General features: G+C 43.8%; 1 protein-coding gene across 2 annotated transcripts in view; it reads left to right on the top strand.

Moving 5' to 3' along the window:
* SPTBN1 (spectrin beta, non-erythrocytic 1) overlaps nucleotides 1-21,008 on the top strand; it is a gene marked incomplete at both ends in the record, with an annotated part of 142,883 nt that overhangs the window by 25,023 nt on the left and 96,852 nt on the right. The window contains one exon of one of the 2 annotated variants that reach the window (XM_084235788.1): nucleotides 11,204-11,312. The exons of the other annotated variant lie outside the window; for it this stretch is intronic. Coding sequence (XP_084091914.1) covers nucleotides 11,204-11,312 — 109 coding nt within the window. Of the gene's footprint in view, nucleotides 1-11,203; nucleotides 11,313-21,008 lie in introns of those variants that run through there. 2 annotated transcript variants of the gene reach the window in all.

The following is a 21,008-nucleotide window of genomic DNA, read 5'->3' as shown; positions in this document are numbered from 1 at the left end:
TACCATACTGGTTTCCACTATAGCTGTACCATTTTACAGTCCCACCACTAGTGCACAAGGGTTCCAGTTTTCCCCCATCCTTTACTGAAGATTTTATGATGTTAGTAAAAGTAGGTCTAGTGGAGAAGGGCACCTGCATGTTCATAGTTTGTATTTTTCCTGGTAGATGGTAATTAAAAGGGTGATAGAAGAGGTAACATACATGAGAGGAAAGGTGATTATGGTGGTAGGCATGACAGGTTTTAGGAAAGGGCTTGGTCTCATTTTATTCCTTACTTGTCATTAAAAGTTCTGGTTGTAATCAATGTATCCATATGTCAGGTGTTTTTTTTTAAAAATGCCTCCTGAGTAAGCTGTTCCCCCTCAGAACATTATAAGAATAAAAATGTCCAGTGCTGAAAACTAAGATAAAAAATCTTTGAGCAGAGCTGATTTGGGCTGACTGTGTGTTTGTTTCTGGGCTAGGCTGGGAGGATGAGACTGAAGCTGCCACAGTCTGGTTCTCACTCTCTCTTTGCTGGTACTTGTTGGCCATCAGAGGACAGAGAGAGAGATGGCCATCTGCTGCTTAGTCCAAGCCTGTAGGCTCCAGCTTAGTGTTGGATGTTGGAAGGGGAGGTGAGGAACATGGATTAGGATGAGTTTTCTCTGATTTGGAGCTCTGGGCCCACTCCATGAGCAGAGAGGCAGGAACAGCGCCTGCCACTTCCTTTGTCCTCGTTTCCCTATACCTTTAGGTCTGCTATAGAAAATGAAGGAGGCAGCAGGCATTCAGGAGGCACCCTTTCTAATTTCAGGTATGCACTAACTTTTATATCTCTGGACATGCTACTCTGCCCCATTTTCCTTATTTATAAAATAAGATGGTTGGCTAACATAGGAGAATTTTGAGAATGACCTTCCTGACACCTGTTAGGAGTTCTAGTTCTCATCTTCTCATCATGAAGGATTAAGGTATGGACTCGGGCTCCAAATCAGAGAAAACTCATCCTAATCCATGTTCCTCACCTCCTCTTCCAGCATTCCACAGAAGGTGGAATAAGCTCTGGAATTCACCATAAGGTGCCCGTTCTGTCACAGAGCCCTTTGCTCTGTTCAGGTTTCTGTGAAATGGCTAAGTTGTTCTTGAAGAACTGTTTCTTAAAGGATAATGGGCTAGGGAGTATGAAGTGAAGGTGGTTAAAGATTGGCATCTGCCCTAAATCAGGTAATGATTTATTTCTCAAGAGTGTTATATCTAGAGAACCTTGGGGATTTTGTATTTCACATCCCTTGGCATTCAGGGAGAGCATTGGAGAAGCTGGGAGACAGATTCAGGGTCTCAAAGCCAGTTAGTATCAAAAGCTGAGACTACAGTCCAACTTTTCACTTCTCTTGAGTCTGTAACAGGTGTACTCTCCATTATTTTAATTGGGTAGATAAGACTGCTGCACAAGAAGAGATAAACAATACTCCGAGGTAGTGTGCAAAAGGGTGCCAGATGAGCTGGGCTGACTGTACTGGTATAGGGTTTCTGCGAAGGAGCGATCATCCTTGTTTGGATAAGCTTGGAAGTCTTCCTGGAGGAGAGTGGTTTTACATTAGAATTATGGGTGGGCTTTAGACCAAGAGGAAAGGGACACTTCAGAAATAGAGGTATGAGGTGAGAAAGCCCAAGAGAGGTGGTGGAGCACATATCAGTGTGGCTGGAGCAGAGGGTCAGGGGGGGAGAAGGGACTAGTACTGCCATTTATTGAACAGGGGTCCATGTCAGACACAATGCCAGTCCTTGTCATGTCAGAATCCTGAGTTGCGGGGATGGCATCCTGATCGTGCACTTATTTGAAGACATCACTTTTCCTCCACCCTGCCTGTGTACTTGGGATCTGTCCTCCTTGGAGGAAAAGTCAGTTCCCTGTTGATCTAATAGGAAAGTACCTGGTTTAAAATGGGGAGAAAAAGAAAAGGGAAGGATTGTTTCTGTAAAGATTTCAAGGATGTTGACAGTGTTTAATTCTTTTACAGTAAACCTAGAGCCTGCCTCCTGGTTAAGGGCAGCTGGCGGCCTTGGAACTCCTGAGTGACTGACCATGAATTATTCAGAGCCTGTGGCCAGTGAGTGGCTGCATAGCATAGTCCTCTGGGAAGGAGGCTGTGCTATCTCATTGAGAGATCGGCAGAAGCTCAGGTGCTGAGGAGGAAATAATGACTGCATCCTTAAAATATTTTACATTTCAACATGCCAGGACTGTGTGTACACACTGTTCCATAGACCTGCAACTGGGGAATCCAGACCTGTTCTGCAAAGAACAAAACAATACCTCCTCAACCCTCAATTAATGAATAAAATAACCTACACTCTCATGTTAGTATGGCACATTTGGCAGGGATTTAATTAGAAGCATTAAAATTGCAGATAAGAGAGTATAGCAACAGGGAGCATTCATGTGGAAGAAACCCCACTTTGCTGTTTTTTTCTCAGCCACCTAGTAGATAAATGCTCTTGACCCATTCAGAATGGTATTTACTGTAACTATCACTAACCTCATTTGTTACATGTACCACATTTCTGTATCTGCCTGTATGCACACTTGGCTATTTCCTTGTCCTTTGTCCTCAATTATGTTGAAAGTGCCTACAAGGAAGAAATAACTTCTGATAGCCTTGATTGTTCTAATTACCTAAGTCTCCAGGTGGGCCTGAGATCATGTTGGGTAGGTTGACTCTTACTCTGTGTAGACCAGGTAGTAAGGAACCCCTGTCTTGATGATGGGGTTTGAATCCCTCTTCTTTCCCCTCTAGGTAGCTATTGAATGGGTTCTTTCCTCATTATAGCTGGTCCATGTTAAGCCCCTGGAAAAGATACCATGAGAGTGGATACCTTCTCTGAGGGCAGGGTCCAAGCAACTATTTTGACAAACTATAGATTTATATTTCCTCTTTTCCCATGAACTGTTTTCAGGCAATAGCATCTTCTTACCAGGCCGTCTCCCCCCTTGTAAAACTGACCTGTGTATGTCAGCTTTTCCCCTTCATTATTGGAGGTGGGGAAGCAGAATCAAAAATCCTGGGCAAGAGCAGACCTGGCCCCAACTACATTCCTCAGATGTTCTTTGCCTTTGAACCACTCTGCATGTAGCTCAGGAGCCCAGTCTTGGCCCCGACTGGTGTTATATTCACAGCCATAGCAACACCTGTTTGCCAAAGGTGGGGCCCCTGGACTGGGGCATTCTTATGCCCATACAGAGAAGCTTTGTGTGTGCATATAACAGACATGATAAGAATGCATGGATAAGATTTGGCTGGGGTAGAAGATTCAATGAATGTTTCCTTCCCTAGGACTTTGGGTGGTTGTTACTGAATGTGACTTAACATTTTTCTCCTCAGTAGAAATGTTAGGTGCTTTGTATTTAGTTCTGCTGTGACCAGTTGAACAAGAAGCAGAAAAGGATATGGATGGAAATTAGATTTGCTCTGGTATTTCAGATTCAGCGATGTAACTAGATGATTTTGGAGGGCTGTGTGTGTGTGTGTGTACACAAATGTGCCTGCACAGGTGAGAGGGTGGGAGGTATAAGAGGAAGAGAAAATTACCCATTTCTCCATATCTGCCAAGGAGCAGAAATAGCCTTTGCAGCAGGTAGAAAAACACCTTTAGTCTTTTCTATTTGATATTTCAGAACTTAGAATTCTAAGTAGAAGAGAAATTAAAGCTTGAAGAATAAAATTTAGCCATCTGAAAATCTGGCCTTTCTAAAACCAACGTTGGCCTTTTTAGAACTTGTTTCATAGTATTGTGGACTGCCATCATGAGGTATTACTGAGTTTGAAGATGCCTTTCCCAGAGGAGTCAGTTAGGAAGGGACTGGGGTTTATGAATACCTCTCAGAGGGAGGACTGGCCCAACACTGGCAAACTGTACTTGGCTAAAAATCCAAAGGGTGACTATGTTGGTCCCCAGGCTGATTACCAGGTGGGTGATTGCTTGTGAACCCTACAGCAGCTGCCAGGAGATAGTCTCCTTTGTTAAGAGATAGCTGAGGGTGGGGTAGAATTCATTTCTGAAATATTCTCCATGAAGAGATTAAAGACTAGTAATCACAGCTATTAGGATAGAGCTAATATCTTTGCAAACATTTACCTCACCCTGTGATTGGTCTCATTCTTGAGCAAAGTTTTCAGGCTTAGAGAATCACAGTTAGAAAGTGCAGAGCCAGGGCCTCCCCAGTGGTGCAGTGGTTGAGTGCTGGGCTGCGAAGCTACCTGCAGCCTCTGCAGCACTGGTTTGATCCCCAGCTGCCAGCAAGGGTCCCACATGGCATGCAGACCTCTCCTGCTGCGCCCACTGCTCCCCTCAGCAGTGTCCTACGTCTGTCTGTCTTTTCTCCTCTCTGCTCTGGCTCTGGTGAATTCTCTCACCACAGTGCTTGTATAAATAAATAAATAAATAAATATTAAAAAAAAAAAAAAAGTACAGAGCCAGCTTCCTAGGTTGCAAGTCTTTCTTAGTCTGTCTTTAACCATCTTCCCTCCTTCACCTTTGTATTTCCAAAACCGGACTCAAAAGGAGTTGTCTTAGCCCTGATCTTCTGGATGTCCTGTGGATTGTTAAGAGGGAAGAGCTACTAGCTGCCCAGGCTGTGGGCCTTGAGTGGGAGGTGCCTCTGGAAAGAGAGGAACTGGCTGCAACTTTCATTTGGGGATGGGAGATGCTCTGGGAATTATACAGTGGAAGTGGAGGAACAGTGATCACAGTTAAGGATTCAAGTCTGGAAGAAGTGGGCAGAAGGCTCCTGAAGAAGTGAGTCGGTGAGCTGGCCTCAGCCCCATGGAACATAAATAAATATAATGGCATCATATGGAGACTGCTTCTCTATCTGGCCACACTAGGATCGTTCTAGTAGTAGTATTTTGGTTTCCTTTATTATTTTTTAAAGATTTATTTATTTATGCTTACAAGAACTGGGGTACAGGCCAGAGGTGTGGGGGGGGGGTGAGAGGATTCACCAGGGGGCAGTGGCAGATTGACTGAAATACACTGCTGAGGGGAGCAGCAGGCAAAACAGGAGAGGTCTGTTGTGCCATGTGGGTTGCTCCCTGTCTGGGGATAGAACTCCTGCTGCAGTGGCTGCAGACAGCTTCATAGGTTGCATCTTAACCCTTTGCGCCACCAGGGAGGCCCTGTTTTGGTTTCCTTTAAAGGCATTGGCTGTGGTAATCCAGCTGTCAGGGATTTCACAGTGGTGAGCCGAAGGCAGGTCTTGAAATGGCAGTAGAAAAATGGTAAAGAAAGTGTCAGTTATTCTGTGAAACCTTTTTTTGTCCTTACAGGTTCCCACCATTTCCCCACTTTTGGGTTTGTTTTTCAAGTTCTTGAATATATAAATCCCATCACATTTTAGCATTTTGGACATCTTCTCACAGATATTTTCAGTCTTACTAATGTTTAGATGTTCAGGAAATGAACACTCCATAGTTTATCCTTTCAAGTTTGCTTCCCAAGAATACATAAGCCTCTTGGAACAGACAGAGGTTTCATCTTGCCTCTGTAGTGTTTGCATCCCTGTTACACGCTAAGTCACAGCATGTGCAGATCTGTCAAGTATGAGAAAAAGAAAAACCAAACCACATAAGACCAGACAGATCCCATTCACAGCAACAGAACTCTTAAAGTGGCAACCTCTGTGTGAACTAGCAGAGAGGTGTCTGGTCCTTGTTCTGGTCCTGACTCAAACTAAGTGCTGTGTTTCCTGGGGAAGACTGCTTGGATCTTAGGTTTATCTATCAAGTTTTATGGTTTTCCTGAAAAGCTCAGGAACCAATAGTAATCTGGATACTCTGAATACATAGGAGAAACAGTGCTGGACTAGGTTGGTCTGGGATCCAGGTGTCACTCTACCACTCACCAGCTGTGCGAACCTGGTGAGGTACTTACCAGTCTCTGAACCTCAGATGCCTTATCTACAAAATGGATAGAATAGCTCCCTCATAGCGTTAGTCCGTTGAGTAAATGTATATGAAAGCATTTTGTAAACTATAGTGTGTGTGCAGTAATATTGTAATGATGTTACTATGACCATTCAGTTTACATGGTGATGAATAATTGAGACTACAACAGCGGTTTCTAAGCAGGGGAAGATCAAGTAACTAATAAATGCCTTTAGGACCAGAAGAAATTTTATGACCTTAGATTATAACCTTTTTGATTTGTAAGTGAGGATTTTGAGGCCCAGGGAAGATGAGACAGGCCTGCAATTCCTTGGCTTCTTAGGAACACTCAGGGTTGGGCTGACCCTGAGTACCTGACTTTAGATTTGTGTCCTTCCCGCATAGCACACATTTCTAGTTTGTGCTGTCCACAGAGAACCATGGGCACTCAGTGTTACCATTCTGGCATCACAACGACAGCAGATACAAGTTCCTCAGGCTGCAGTTGCTTCAGGCCCATTGCTAACGTGGCTGTTCAGTTGTGCCCATCCTTATGCCTTGGACTCTTGAAGCCACTTGAGGGCAGGCACACTGCCCTTCATAGTTGGCCACAGGTCTTGATATCCTTGGCCTGGGTAAGGGACAGTAGTTTTTTTGGATTAAAGAAGAGTAAGGGAATGGACTGAACTACAGTATTTCTGCAGAAAATTTGGCTGACTGTTGAGCATTCTGAAAACTTTCATCCTCATTAATGTTCCCACTCACTTGCATGTGTCTATCTTACATATCTTCGGGATTCTTCTTAGATCACTATACATGAAACTGTGGGTGGGATGCCTGGCCTCTTGCTTCATTAAGTTATATCTGGGCTCGCTTCTTAAATTCCTTCATCTTCTTGACAGAAATTGGCTGCTTGAACCATAGCTTTGAGCAATTTTCCCACTCTCCTGTCCATAACTATGTCAACTCAGAGCTAAAACCTGTGCACAGAGCTCACACTCAGCTGCACTCTGCCCCAGGATCCCCTTCCCCTAGTCCTGTACCACCATTCACTTGTCTTATCTTTACCACCCCTACCTGCTTGTTCTTCTTTCTCCTCATTCTCTGGCTCTAGCTTTTGTCACCCCACTGACCTCCTAATTCACACACTGATCACCTTCTCTCTGACTTCTAGTTCCTTGTTTTGCAGCATGTGATGCCCTCTAATCACCTTTCCCCTTGAATAGCTCTCTTGGATTTACCTTCTGTAAGTCCCTTGGTATTTCTGTTACAGGACAGGGTGAGCGGCATACCAAAACCTCCAAACCTGCCTGTTCTAAATAGGTTTTGCCATCAGTTGCATCAAGACAAAACATACTTTAGTGCATAAGTCCTTTAATGGAAAGGAACTTTAATACAATTAGTGCATAATACAAAAAAAGACAAAGAATAAAGTTTCCAAATTAAGCACAAATTAAGTTTCCAAATTAAGTTACTCATCTCCTCGGGGGTTAATGCCCAGCCAAACAGGGTTGGTCCAAAGCAGGGCTGCTGAGGCCCGAAAGCCTGTCACAGGTCTAAGGTACTTCCTGGTGGGGACCCATAGGAAAGGGGCAGAAATGGCCAGGCAAGTCTGGAAGGAAAAGGGTAAAATCAAAACCAAGATAAACACTGTCATTGTTAACCTCCCCACGATTCTCTCACCCACAACTATTTCAACCAGTTCAAGACTAAGAAGCAAGTGTAGCTTCTTCACGTCTCTCTGCTCCACGTGCCTCCTCTAGGTCTCCTTGCTATCCATTCTTCCTTCTCCCTTCTCTCCAGCTTCTCTTTTCCTGCTCAGCTCCGCCCTTCCGTGGATGTGGCAGGGAACCTGGAACCTATCCTTTTTCTGGGGACCACCCTGTTAAATTTCTGTTGTTTCTTCTTCCTCCCAAATCCTGGCTTTCGCCAGAGCTGTATGCTCAGACTCCTTGTCTCTTACCTCCTGTCCTAGGTGTAATCCTACTTCACTCTCAACTCTTTAGTTTTTCAGGCTTGAGCTCTAGTTTCACATCCTTGATCACTTCTGGACCTGTCACCCCATGGTGTTGCAGGTGGCTCTGATTCAGTCTATGTAGACAGAAATATTCAGTCCTTCCCTATAATCCCCAGAATGCTCTAAAAACCTGTCTTCTTCAATCCTTTGAGCCACCACATGCAGTCTGTTACCAAAGTCATATGGACTAACTCTTGCATCGGCCCATTCTTTTCAGTCCTCTTGCCATACCCTGGCTGGTCCTTTGACCTGGACAACTGTAGTAACCACCTAAGTGACCTTGCTGCCATCAGTCTCTTTTCAACCTGCTCTAACCCTTCACTGCCAGATTAATCCTGTCTAGAACCCAAGCCAACTCTGTCCTCTAACTGAAAAGTCTCCAACAATTCCCACCCTAAGTTTAGCTCTAAGTCTGCCTTTCATGTTCCTTCCATCCTGACAGCTCCTTACACTCCAGCCAAACTGTAGCACTCACTGAACAGATAGGTGGGTTCTTTTACCTGTGCTGCTTTCCCTCCCTGGAAGAGACGTCAGTCTCCTCCTAGCTGGTGGTCTACTTGTGTTTCAAGGTCTGGTCAAATGCCTCTCTTCTACAGTTATTCTGCCTGCATTTCAATACAGATGTGACTCCCTGGTCCTGTCTCCCCCCCCCCCCCTTTATTTTATTCTTGTATTGGGCTGTTTGCATATTTGTCCTGTTTTTGACCAGCATCATTCCCAGTTATCTCTGAATCCTCTAAAACACTTGGCACTGTGCTTTGCACACAATTGGTGTCTAGTAACTACTGAATGCAATAATGACCTTTGGGCTTCCTTCACCTTCTCCCCACTGCTGAGTAGGAGGTGGCCAGATGAGCCACCAGGGTTGTTGCACTGTTCTCCCTTGGCCCCATCACACCAAATAGATTTCCCTTTTCTCACTTCTGCTCCTTACCAGGTTATTAAACCCTTCCACTGCCTCAAAACCCTTCTTTCCCATACTTGCATATACACATTTCTGCCTGACTTGCTCCAAGTCTGTTCTTTAGGGTTAAGTGTGGCTCCACTGGTCCAGCCTCTACCCCATCACATTGCATGTAACCTGGCTAATTAGAAAGCTTATATCCTGTACTTCCCCATACCTGAGGGACCTGAAAGGGAGACACTAAGAGTTGTGACTTATACTCCATTCCTAAGTGGCTTAAAGATTAAAAAGAAAATGTAAATTGGCAAGCACTTTGCAATCTCGTTCTCTGTGCCCATAGCTGGACACTTAGACTGACTTACTGTTTTACCAGCATATGTAGTAACTTAAAAGGTGGCCTGTTAAGATCTTAAGAAAATTCTCCATCCCACTTTTTGTAGTCTTGATGTACTATATTTGGGGGGTGGGGGGTGGGGAGGGAAGTAAATGCAAGACGAGATGAATTTTGTAAAATACATCCTAATTTTGAATAGTGTCCCCTCAATGACCTGATAGAGGTAGGCATTAATTGTCCTTTTCTGATAGCAGAGGTTTAGAAAGAATCCAGGGTTTCGTCTAAGGTTATAGATGATTAAGAAGCTTGGCTAGGACTGGAAATTCAGGTCTTGGAAATCCTAGTCAAGTGCTTCTTCTAAGATCACAAGTTTTGCCTCCTTCCTGTCTAGTTTCCTGTCAGCCTGTAAATTGCCCCAGTAAAGGGGCCTTAGGAAATAACTGTCTCTTTGATGGTAGAAATGTCTTCAAATCCTGGGTGTGGCTTAAGGAAGCTAAAGGTTAACTCTGCACATAAAAACCCAGCCTTCTGGGTAGGCATGAGGCTGTCCAGAATTGAGTGTCTAGCTGTACTCTAGGCTTGTGTTAACTCTGGCCCTAGGCAGGATGCAGTTGCTTGAATTACGGTGTCCTGGGGACTAAAGTCCCCCTGAGGTGGAGCCCACCTCTTCAGTGCAGACTTGGTTCCCCCAGGAATGAAATTACCATCTTCAGTGGCTATAGCAATTTGTGGTTTACCTGTAGTTAGTGAGGAGGCGGGTGGGAGGGAGGAATGAGGGTAGGGAAAAGAAAGTAGGGTCAGTTTTCCCCAAGAATACATTTTGATCGCTGTTGTTTTCTATGTAGAGGACTTTGCTTTTGGTTGAGATGAGTGAGAAGCTAGGGAGGTAAGTTTAAAAATTTGAAGAACCCAAAGTTTAGATGCCATTTTTATAAATCAAAGTAGGATTTGAGCCTAATTTCTGTTCTCTTATCTCGTCATTGGTTTATTAGCGCTTCCCAGTCAGGGCTACTTGAGATGTTTACCTGTGTACCTTTCTCCCAGAATGCCTTGCACATCGGTGCGCCCATAAATCTTCCTTGCATCGAATTACCAGTGTGATCCCAGAAAACCTCTGGCTTAGCATTTCACTATGGCAGCTGACGTCCGTTCAGAATACCTCAGTGGGCCCGAACGTACCCTCCCCTCACTGCGGCCTCGCGACGCGCCCGGGGCGGGGGCCGAGGGGCGGGGGGCGCGGGACTTTGCTCGCCGCGCTCCGGGCCGCGACGTGCTCGGCGCCCGCGCCCAGGTGACCCTGCGCCCAGGTGACCCCGCGCCCAGGTGCGCGCCCCGCGAGGCCGAGTGGTCCGCGCGGACGCCGAGCAGTGGCTGGGCCGCCGGGCGGGCCCGCGGGCTCCGCGCCGTTCCCGAGGTAGTACCCGGAGGCTTTCCCGTTACGAGGGGCGCGCCGAGGACGGTGGTCCTCCCAGCGGCTTTGTTCCGGAGGGTCCCGGGGCGGGGCGGGGGGTCCCCGCGGCCCGCGCCCCCCTCGCGGCGCGCCGGCGCTTCCTCCGCGACGCTGTTATGCTAATCAGGTGACATCAGCCCGGCGCGGCGCGGCTCCCGGTTAAATTACAAACCGGCGGCCGCCGCGGGCAGCGGGAGGAGGTGTGCTGCCCCGCGAGCGCCGGCCCGGCGACCCGGCGTGCCGAGGATTGGCCACTTTTAAAAGAAAATTCAAGTAGGGCCTGCGCCTCCTCCCCCATCCTCCCGCCCTCCTCGGTCATTTATTTCAAGCTTCCAGCCCGGGACCACAAAAGGAAAGCGGCGAGGAATTAGATGCCCGAGTGGTAGCTGCTGGGCGGGCCCAGGTGGACTCCGCTGCAACCAGCTTCCGACCAGCTCGCCCTGCCGGGCCTTCTGACCCGCATGGGGCTCGCCGCGTGAGCGCGGGGCTGGGAGCCAGGTCGTCCGGAAGCTGCTGCGTGTTTGATGGGCGTAGAGGGGAGCGCCGCGGGGTTTCCACCGTGCAGCTCGCTGGGGCTTCACGCCCGGCATAATGGAACTACAGAGGACGTCCAGCATCTCCGGGCCGCTGTCGCCCGCCTACACCGGGCAGGTGCCTTACAACTACAACCAGCTGGAAGGGCGGTTCAAGCAACTACAAGGTAAGCCCCTCTCCCGAAGGCCAGGCCTACCCCTGGGGCAATACCTGCAGGGATCCTGTGGCTTTATGGGAACCATATGGAACGTGACCCTAATGAGGACGGGAGACGGCGCAGAGGCTGGCCCCAAAGCCGCTGGGTGGGCTCGATCACCCCACTCACTACTTAAAGGAGATAGTTTCTCACTGTGTGCTTCCGAAAAGCTACCATTTGGAGTCTCTCTCTTTTTCTCTCCAGTATCCTTTTGATTCTCTTGGTTGTCAGGTATCTCCAGCCGCAAACATTTTCTGCCCTTCAGTTATCTTTGCATTTCGATAGACCCATGCTAATAGACCTATTACTATGGAAGTATTTGATTCCCGGTCACCACTGTTTCCCAGATCCTAGGCCTGTTACCTCTGGGAGTCTTAAAGGTGTAAAGTGCACTGTTAGAGACCTAGTACTATAGAACAATAGCAGAGGGGTGGAGGGAGTGGTCTTTTTGTTCCTAAGCCTCGGGTAAATTACAGTTTTGATTCTGATGCTTAATTTTAATTCTTTTGATGTATTGTGTTGGGGGAGAGTCTTCCCATCAATTTAGTGGGCTATGTAATTTATAATGAAAGCCAGTTATTGTCATTCCAATGCGATGGGTTGCAGTGGTTGGATCAATTACAGGTTTCTTGGAGTCTATATTAGTCTCAATTGAATGAATTCAATATTTAGCCACATATATTTTTATGGAGGCTAAGGTCTTCTGTGCAGTAGTATGTGTGGGGGTAGGCTGCAACCTGTGGCAGGGTTGGCCCCTGCAGCCCTTGGCTGCCCCTGCCCAGTCAGCAGGCCTGGCCCGGCGGTGTCACAGAGTATACATGAAAAAGGATTTATAACTGAAAACAGAACTCCTTCCGTTTGGAAGCCTCTAAATCAGCAATAGGCTGCAAAAGGCTCTAGTGCTGCGAAAAAGTATCCTTCCAGACTGTGTATGCTTCTTATTTTAACTCTTCTAGATGCCACAAATGTGGTTCCTGTGAGGAGGAGGAAGGAAGGAAGCAGCTTAGTCCTAGAATGTTTTCATTGGGAAAGGGAGGAGGATATATTTCATTCATAGGTTTATTTGTCTTGTGAAATAGTTGACAGTAATGACACTTTTCTGGAAAACAAGAGGCAGAACAGGACGTGATTTTAAACATTTGCTAGATGGTGCTGCATTCCTTGGGCAGTTAGCTGAGAGGAAGCTCATTCCCTCTAGGGAATGAGTGCATGTCTTTGGTTCATTCCTCTCCAGCTCTTGGAAGGTGGAATTTGCCTTTTTGAAAATTTGAAGGGACTCGGGCTGGTGGGTAACTTAAAAGTAGCAAATAGAGGAGTGGGGGCATGCCTCTTATCTTATCTTTGGGTCTAACTTAGGAGTCCCCACAGATTTAAGTTTGAGAATTCAAAATGGACCTTTTCTTCACCTAACGAGGCATTGTGTCATATTGCCAAGGCTAAAACTCCCTGGGGAAATTTCCATCAGAAAACCCATCACCTTAGTTCAGTCATTCTGCTCCTGTAGTCTGAGAAGAAAGAGAAACCAAGGAGAAACTGTAAGAAGCTGTGAGGAGGAGTGCACTCAAAATGCTGTTTTGAAAGATTTGAGGGTAGTTGTAAAATGCCCTCTGAGAAGGGTGGAGCTTACACACAGGAAATGCCTTAAACTGTCCTATCTCAATGAAGTACTATTTAAATAAATTAAGGAGGAAAAAACCCACAGTGTGCCCTGATCCCATAAGTGTTTTCAGGGAAATCCTTTTAAAATTGGCGGGCTTCACATTTTCTGTGGTGAGTTCTTTAAAAAATGGTCTTTGTCTCCAAATTTAGTTCCAGATAACTTTATTATTTCTAAATATTGTGGTTTAGGAGTTGCACAAGTTCAGTGTTGGCATTTCTTTAACAGAAACCCCCCATGTTGAGGAACTGAGAAAAGGTGCATTAACTTTCAAGTATGGTGGATCCCAGAACTACTGCAAACATTTTGCATAGCCCTTAGTAACAATGGAACTGATTATATTTTAAGCAGTTTAGGAGAATTTTGTTAACACCATTTTCTGTCCCCTTCTTCCAGTCTGGTACTTGGTTTGGTATTTGTAATTTTTCTAATTAACACATCTGAGATAATGATAGACTTTTATCTGTTATTTAGTTTTGTCCTTACCTATAAAGCTGCATGGCAGACTAATCACTGCGTCTCTAAATCTGTATTGATTTTTTTTTTGGGGGGGTGCCTCTTATCTACTTTATTACTTAGCATCTGTGCCTGAGAGTTCTGTGATTTTGTGTGAGATGTTTCTGCATTTTGCTGGTTTTGTGTATTTTTACAGTGGAGGCTAACAATTTAGGTAAAATAGTTTCTAATGATCTGTGGGTGGGTAAGTAATTATGATTAAACATAAAAATCTCTTTGGCTTACGGAACCGAGATACAGAGTGATACTTACCACACTAAAATCCCTGCTATAAGGGGCCACCCTGGTGGCGCAAGGGGTCAAGCACAGCATTGTGAAGCTTTCCACAGACACTGCAGCATGAGTTCGACCCCGGCCAGCCAAGGAGCTGCCCACATGGCACAGCAGACCTCTCCTGTCTTGCCCGCTGCTCCCCTCAGCAGTGGATTTCAGTAGATCCGCCTGTTCTGTTCCCCACTCTGTGTCTGGTGAATCCTCTCACCCCCCTCACTTCTGGCCCATACCGCACTTCTTGTATGCATAAATAAATAAATCTAAAAAAAAAAAAAAAAAAAAACGCTGGTAATAAGGCAAGAGACACCACCTTCTACCTCTGACAGGGAAACACAACACACACTTATTGTACACACCCAATGCCCTCATTCTCTTTCAAGTTATTTTACATGCAAAATCATGTAAAATACCCCCTTCCTCAGCATCTGTTCGTGTATTTTTTAAATGAGAAGAAAGCTATAACACATTTAAGCAGAACCTCTCATGTTAAAAAAAAAAATAGTTGTAGTAACAGGTTCGCAATACCTTTTCTGCAGTTTCACGCCTTCCAGCTTAACTCGTTAGAAGAAAATACTTAATTACTATAGGAAAATACTCCTGCTACTCATCTCAGAAACTATTTCACCTGTACCTATTCTAGATCCCTTAAATTGGCATTCAGGAACCTCCTCCAAGTGACCCTACCCTATTTGCTTCCTATTCCAGCCCTTTACACTGTATAGATTTTCCAGGTAGGCAGACCTGCAGTTCTTTATAAAAACCAACCCGAGGTTTTACCTTCATTGTCTTCCTATGCCTCAAATGTTCCACCCTTCCATTTTACCTATAGGTTTACTTCCTAAAAAATTTTAAAGACTATGCTTTTGTTCCAGTTAATCCATAAAGCTTCTCCTTATCTATTCTGTTAAGAGTTAGAGGGGAGGGCCTCCCCTGGGGGCGCAGCGGTTGAGCTCTGGGTTGCGGGGCTGCCCGCAGCCTCTGCAGCACCAGCTTGATCCCCGGCCACCGGCGAGGGTCCCACTCACACACGTACACACACACACACACACAAAAGTTGCAGCTGGGAAACATAACAAATTATAAAAAAAAAGTTAGAGGGGAAAAGAATTCATTAGTGCTTACCTGTGCCAGATGTTAGTAGGGAATTTATAAGTGGGTCTCATCTTCCTATCACATCTGTTATGTTTTATTTTTTTTTAATTTTTTTATTTATGCATGCAAGAACTGGGGTACAGGCCAGAGGTTGTGGGGGGTGAGAAGATTCACCAGAGACAGGGTGGGGAGCAGAACAGGCAGATTGACTGAAATACTCTGCTGAAGTGTGCAGCGGGCAAGTCAGGAGAGCTTTGCTGTGCCATGTGGGTCATCTCCCTGGCAGGGGATCAAACTCTTGCTGCTGTGGCTGCAAATAGCTTCATAGTGCCGTGTCTTAAACCCTTGTGCCACCAGGGAGGCCCCCACTTCTCTTATGTTTTAAAGGTGAGACGATAGAGTCAAATAATTTGCCCAGGGTCATAAGCATTGTTGAGATCACAGGCTCTATATAGTTTTGTAATTTTCTCATCCTGGATCTCTAGTTATTAGTATTAATATTTCATTACTTAAAAAAGGAATGATAGGATGATACTGTGAGATGCCCACCCTAACTTGGTTCTGTCCTTTGCCTATCTGCCCCCACAGAGGGCTAATTCTGTTGGCACCAACAGTGGAGTGGAGACAGGATCTAGTAGAAAAGCATCAAAGTAAATGTTTTCTGGCTTAGTGAAGTTGTCCCACTGTCCAAAAAGAGTTAGGAAGTAATTTATCTTCTTTGGGACATAAAGGGAGACCGAAAATCTTGAGGCCATGGAATGTATTACTCTCAAGTTTATTATTAATTTTTTTGTTGGTTTGTTTTGATTTCTTAACTGTTAGGAAAAGTATATTGATGATTTTACATTTGTGAATCATGAAGAAAATGTATTTTTATGTTTTTGAGAACTTTCAATTTTGTTTTGGTACCTAGATGTTAGTCTTGCTTTATTTTCTTATACTGAGAAAGAAGATTGCTGGGTTTATTATACCTGTTTGTCATGTAGAAAAATTTAAGTTCTTAGATATAATGTAATAAATATTGCCACTGTGAAAAGAATTGATGACAGAAATAATACCCTGAATATTTTAGATGGGGACACAATTTCTTAGAACAATTTTGGGTTTAGGGAAAGCATAAAAGATTGTTATTTTGGGGCATAGGATTCTGGATACCTGTCTATAATGCTTCAATGCTAAGCTCAGATAACATTGTAGAACAAGTCACCAATTTAAAAAAAAAAAATGCTTTCACTGGTTAGCTAGTTTCAATTCACAATTTTTAAGTTCCTAAGAGATTTGTGAATTAGAGTCTGTTTTGAATGGTGGAATAGTGATTATAATATACACAACATTTAATTTGTATCATCTTAATTGATTAAATGATATTATTCAAAGTGTCCAGCCTAGTACTTAGTAAGTAATAGATCTATTACTTAGTAAGTTCTAGATTTTTTGTGCTTTTCCTTGGTACTAATGGTGACCCTGTGAGGTATTCTTACTTTCTATAAACAGATCATTGGACTAAGATCAACCGGTATAAGGCTGCCTCTTCAGAATTCAGGATTTCTGACTGCAAATTTGATGCATGTCTTATAGAACCACAAAGTGTGAGTCAGGTGTAAGCCAGGAGATGCATTACCCAGATATCATAAATATATTTTGGTGGCATGGAAAATTGATGAGCTGATAACTGCTCAAATTTCTGCACATGTGGTGGTCTTAGTTTTGCTCAACTAGGATTACTCATAGTCAAGGTAACACCAATTCTTTTAGCTTAAATTGAAAATTTGGCTGGGAGGATCCTTAAATGGACTCTAGAGGCCAGCTATGCAGAGGAGAAGGACAGTATATTACACTACTCCCTTTGGGGAAAGCTACTGCTTTCCTTAGGAGAGTGAAATAAATGTGACTACAAGTAACATGACTGCCAAGGAAGTGTTATGATTTTAGCCGGTATCATGACCTCTTACATCATGGGCCTGGAAAGGAGTCTGTTCGCAGCGCCACTTCCTCTTCCTTTGTCTCCCTTGGTTCCTAACCCCACCCCTGCAACTGCCACAGACTGGGTCCCTGATAAGAGCGGTCATCTGTGCAAAAACTTTTGGAACTTGACTCCACTGTGATTTGGCTCCATAGCGGTCGTCTGTGCAAAAACTTGGAACTTGACTCCACTGTGATTTGGCTCCAGTTTCTGCTATTCCTCAACTCCAGGATACTCATGTGTCCCTACAGCTGTCTTTGCATTGTCCCATCCTTGAGATTCGGCTCTCCTTGTTTCTTCTCTTAGAAACCAGGTGTTTTTTTTTGTTTGTTTGTTTTTTTTTTTTTTAAAGATTTATTTATTTATTTATACAAGCACTGGGTACAGTCAGAAGCGCGGGAGGGTGAGAGAATTCACCAGAGTCAGAGCAGGGAGCAGAGCAGGCAGAAGGACCGAAGTACACTGCTGAGGGGAGCAGCGGGTGGCAGGAGAGGTCTGCGCGCCATGAGGGACCCTCCTCCGGTGGCCTGGCCGGGGAGCAGCCGGGGATCGAACCGGCGCCACAGAGGCTGCGGGCAGCTTCGCAACCCAGCGCTCAACTGCTGTGCCGCCACCGGGGAGGCCCTTAGAAACCATGTTTTAAGGCAGGATCACTCTTTGGAGGTTCAGCTCAGATGCCACTTAATTCTAAGTGTTCCCAGAGGGAGGGGGAGTCAGAATCCCTGCTTGGGTTCCCTTCCTTTAACAGGTGCTTAAGCACTTGGTCATTCTGCTGGGATTTTCACATGCTGCTTTGGGTTACAGTTAGAGTATTTGCCTCTTTGTTTCCTTTATATTTCACAAAGTCTGACTATGAAAAGACAGAAGTCTGAGGTAATCTGTGTTACGCATAGATTTGTTAGAGCGTATTTGTTAGAGCGTAAATGAAGGAAGTTAAAACTGGACTGCATTATTGCCGTGGTTCTCAAAATGAGGTCGTTAAACTAGCAGTATCAGCATGACTTGGGAACCTGGTACAAATATAAATTCTCAGGCCCCACTTGTGATCACTGAACCAGAAACTCTGGGGTTGGGCTCTAGCAATAGTTGTTTTTAAATAACATGCCAAGTGACTATGATATTATATACTAAAGTTTGATAAATTCTCTTTTATTGGATCATTTGTACAATCTTTGCAGTAACGGGATATTGGGACATAGGTGAAGATGGGGAGAAACAGACTGCATGAATTGCTCCCAAGCAGCAGCTGATATTACATTTGATTTCTTATTGCAGAATAAAGAGTTGGGGGAAAGTATCTTTTAGAACAGAATTGTGTGGTAGTGAGAAAAGCATGTAGCTAGTCCAGATGGGCTCTGTCCTGCCACATTAGAGAAGTCATTGAACATCTGTAGAGCTTAGCTATCTCATCTGCCAGAGGGGGGTCACATATTTGTCTCAGTTCCTTCATTGAGTTAACATGAAGACCAATGTATTATTATTTTCTTTTGAAGAAAAACATTTACATACAGATAAACAACAGCTGTACTATTGTTGGTTACTAGTAAATATGATATAGTAATTTAAATAAGGACTTCAGATTTTTTTTTCTTTTCTTCTGGAAGAGGCCATGGATGGTAACAGAGTTCTCAGCTAACCCCAGCTTCACATACATCTTTTCATCCCAGAATTATACTTGTGCACATTATCACAATAAAAAAGTTTATCTCAGCCATTTAGATCTTGGTGCCTTTTCTCCTTCTTGCCTTAAAGTTTCTGTTAACTCTTAACGTTCCCAGCTATAAAAAATCAGTGACAGAGGAAAATAAATGATAGCATTGTAAGCATTTTTCTGACTTCAATATTCTTTGCTGGACTGGCTTAATTAAAAATTTCATCCTTGTTAAACTATTCCATGGGTATAAAGTACTTGCTGTTAAACCTCAATAAATTGGAGCTACTTGAAGGAAGGATCCTAAGAAAATCATAAAGTAAAACTAAGTTTAAAAACGTAATGCTTGCTCTTTCATTTACTCCTATATGTTTATTAACAAATGTTTTGATTATTAACATACATGTTTTGATTACTGGTGTGTGAATAAGCGTGTTGCAGCTCTGCTGTAAAGGCTGGCGGAGCTGACCAGTGAGTAGAGAAGTAAACTTGTGTGAGGTCAGGGAGCAGGAGGTGAGGAAGGCAGGTGGAATGGTCACCGTGTGAGTGCAGAGCCCGGAGGGAGGCGTGGGAAAGGCTGAATGGCAAAGGCAAGAAGATGTGTGATTAGTAAGTCTGGTTGAGGGGTTGGGAGTTGAGTCTGGCAGTGGAAAGTTACCAAAGGATAGGAGATGGGACTTAATTTTGACTTTTAAAGAAAGGCCCAAGTGGCTCCTGCGAGTGATAATGGTTTGGGAGGGTAGTAATCAAGAGAGCAGGCATAAGACCACTTAGGAAGCTCTCGGATGAATTGTTGAGAAACTTAAAAATATCATCACCTCAAATCTTGAACTGCAAAATACTTAGAACCTTGGTAGTCACTGTTACTTGGTTATGCTGTAGAGGACCTGGGAATTTGTTAGAAATGCAGAATCTCAAGCCCACCCTAGACCTACCAAAGCAGAACCTCTTTTTAACAAGATCCCCCAGTGTTTTGTATGTATGTTCAAGTTTAAGAAGCACTGCCTTGGAAGTAATTGGGAACAGAGAAGGAAATTGTCCCAGAAAGATGGTGACCTTTCTGAGGTTTGAAGTTTATTTTTATTTTTTCTTAAAGATTTATTTTATTTATTTATGCATACAAGAGCTGAGGAACAGGCCAGAGGTTCGGATGGGTGAGAGGATTCACCAGAGACAGAGTGGGGAACAGAACAGGCACATTGACTTAAATACACTGCTGAGGGAAGCATCGGACTAGTCAGGAGAGGTCTGCTGCACTGTGTGGGTCAGGATCGAACTAGTGCTACAGTGACTGCAGATGACTTCATAGTGCTGAGTGAGACTTAACGCCTTGTGCCACCAGGGAGGCCCCATAAGTTTCTGTTTCTTATAAAGTCCGCATTAAAAGTAGGAGTTTTGTGGGTTTTTATCTTTTACGCAATAAATGGATCATTTTAACTAGCCATAAAAATAATCTTGTTTCCAAATGTATAGTAGTTAAAGAACGTTTAGTATTTCCAGAGGATTTTAAAGCATGATTGGTTAATTCCTAGCTTTGTAAATCTGTAGAATTTGGCTGGGGTTTTCCTATTTGTTAATTCCTGCTGTTCTAGAAATTTGTGAGGTTAAAGCGTTTTCATTTATCCATTTGTTATTAGTGGAGAATTGCAAAAAATACACTGGGCCTTTTTCTCTAAATTCTTGCAGAATTTCAACATGGTGCGCAGGGAAATAGAGGCTTGTTAAGTCTATACATGCTTTATAACTTAAGCTTTTTATATGCTTTCAAATTGTTGTTGTTTAAGCAAAAACACCACCTTTCTCCTATGCTTCATCTTCGTAAAATGGTCTTATATTAAAGGAGTGCTTATGTTCTCACAATAACTTTAGTCCATTCTCATTTACAGCAAACTTACTTCAGGTTCAGGCATTAAAAGGAGATTTGAAATACATTAAATATCTGCTAGTTGATATCTGCTAGTTCATTTCCTATGAGTCTGCAGGACTATTTATTGATTAGGCAGGGGAGAAAAACCACCTGTTACAACTTGTTGACTGTAAGTTTTTGCTCCTTAAAGAAGTGGCCAGAAGTTTTGGGCTTTAGAAGATGAAAGAGAAGGTGTGGGGGAGATAAGTGACTTCTGCTTTTAACTGGCACTACTCCAGTGAAGTGATGAAAAACAGTAGTTAGTAGTCCGGAGGTGACTCACTTGATGCTCTTTCAAAGGCAGAGTTGAAGGTTATTAATGAACAAAATTAAATCTCCAGCTCTTTTTGTATTATTCCAAATTTAAAAGGTAAGTTTTCATACCCATATTATAAACACCTTCAAGAGAAATAAAAATGAGAGCATCTTCACTGTAAAAAATCTGCAATCCCAGCAAATTTTAATTTTCTGAAATAAAAACTTTGGTAATCACTATGTAGGTTCAGTTTTGATGTCTTATTTTTAGTTTTTTACTTACCATTATATCATTAACTTTCTTTATGTGATTATTTCTACGCCTCTTGCCAAATGTTGTCACATTGCTTTCC

This window comes from Talpa europaea (assembly GCF_964194135.1).
Source record: "Talpa europaea genome assembly, chromosome: 6".
NCBI classification, from domain to species: Eukaryota; Metazoa; Chordata; class Mammalia; order Eulipotyphla; family Talpidae; genus Talpa; species Talpa europaea.
The sequence above is the reverse complement of the archived record's forward strand: the minus strand, read 5'-3'. Positions and strand labels throughout refer to the sequence as shown.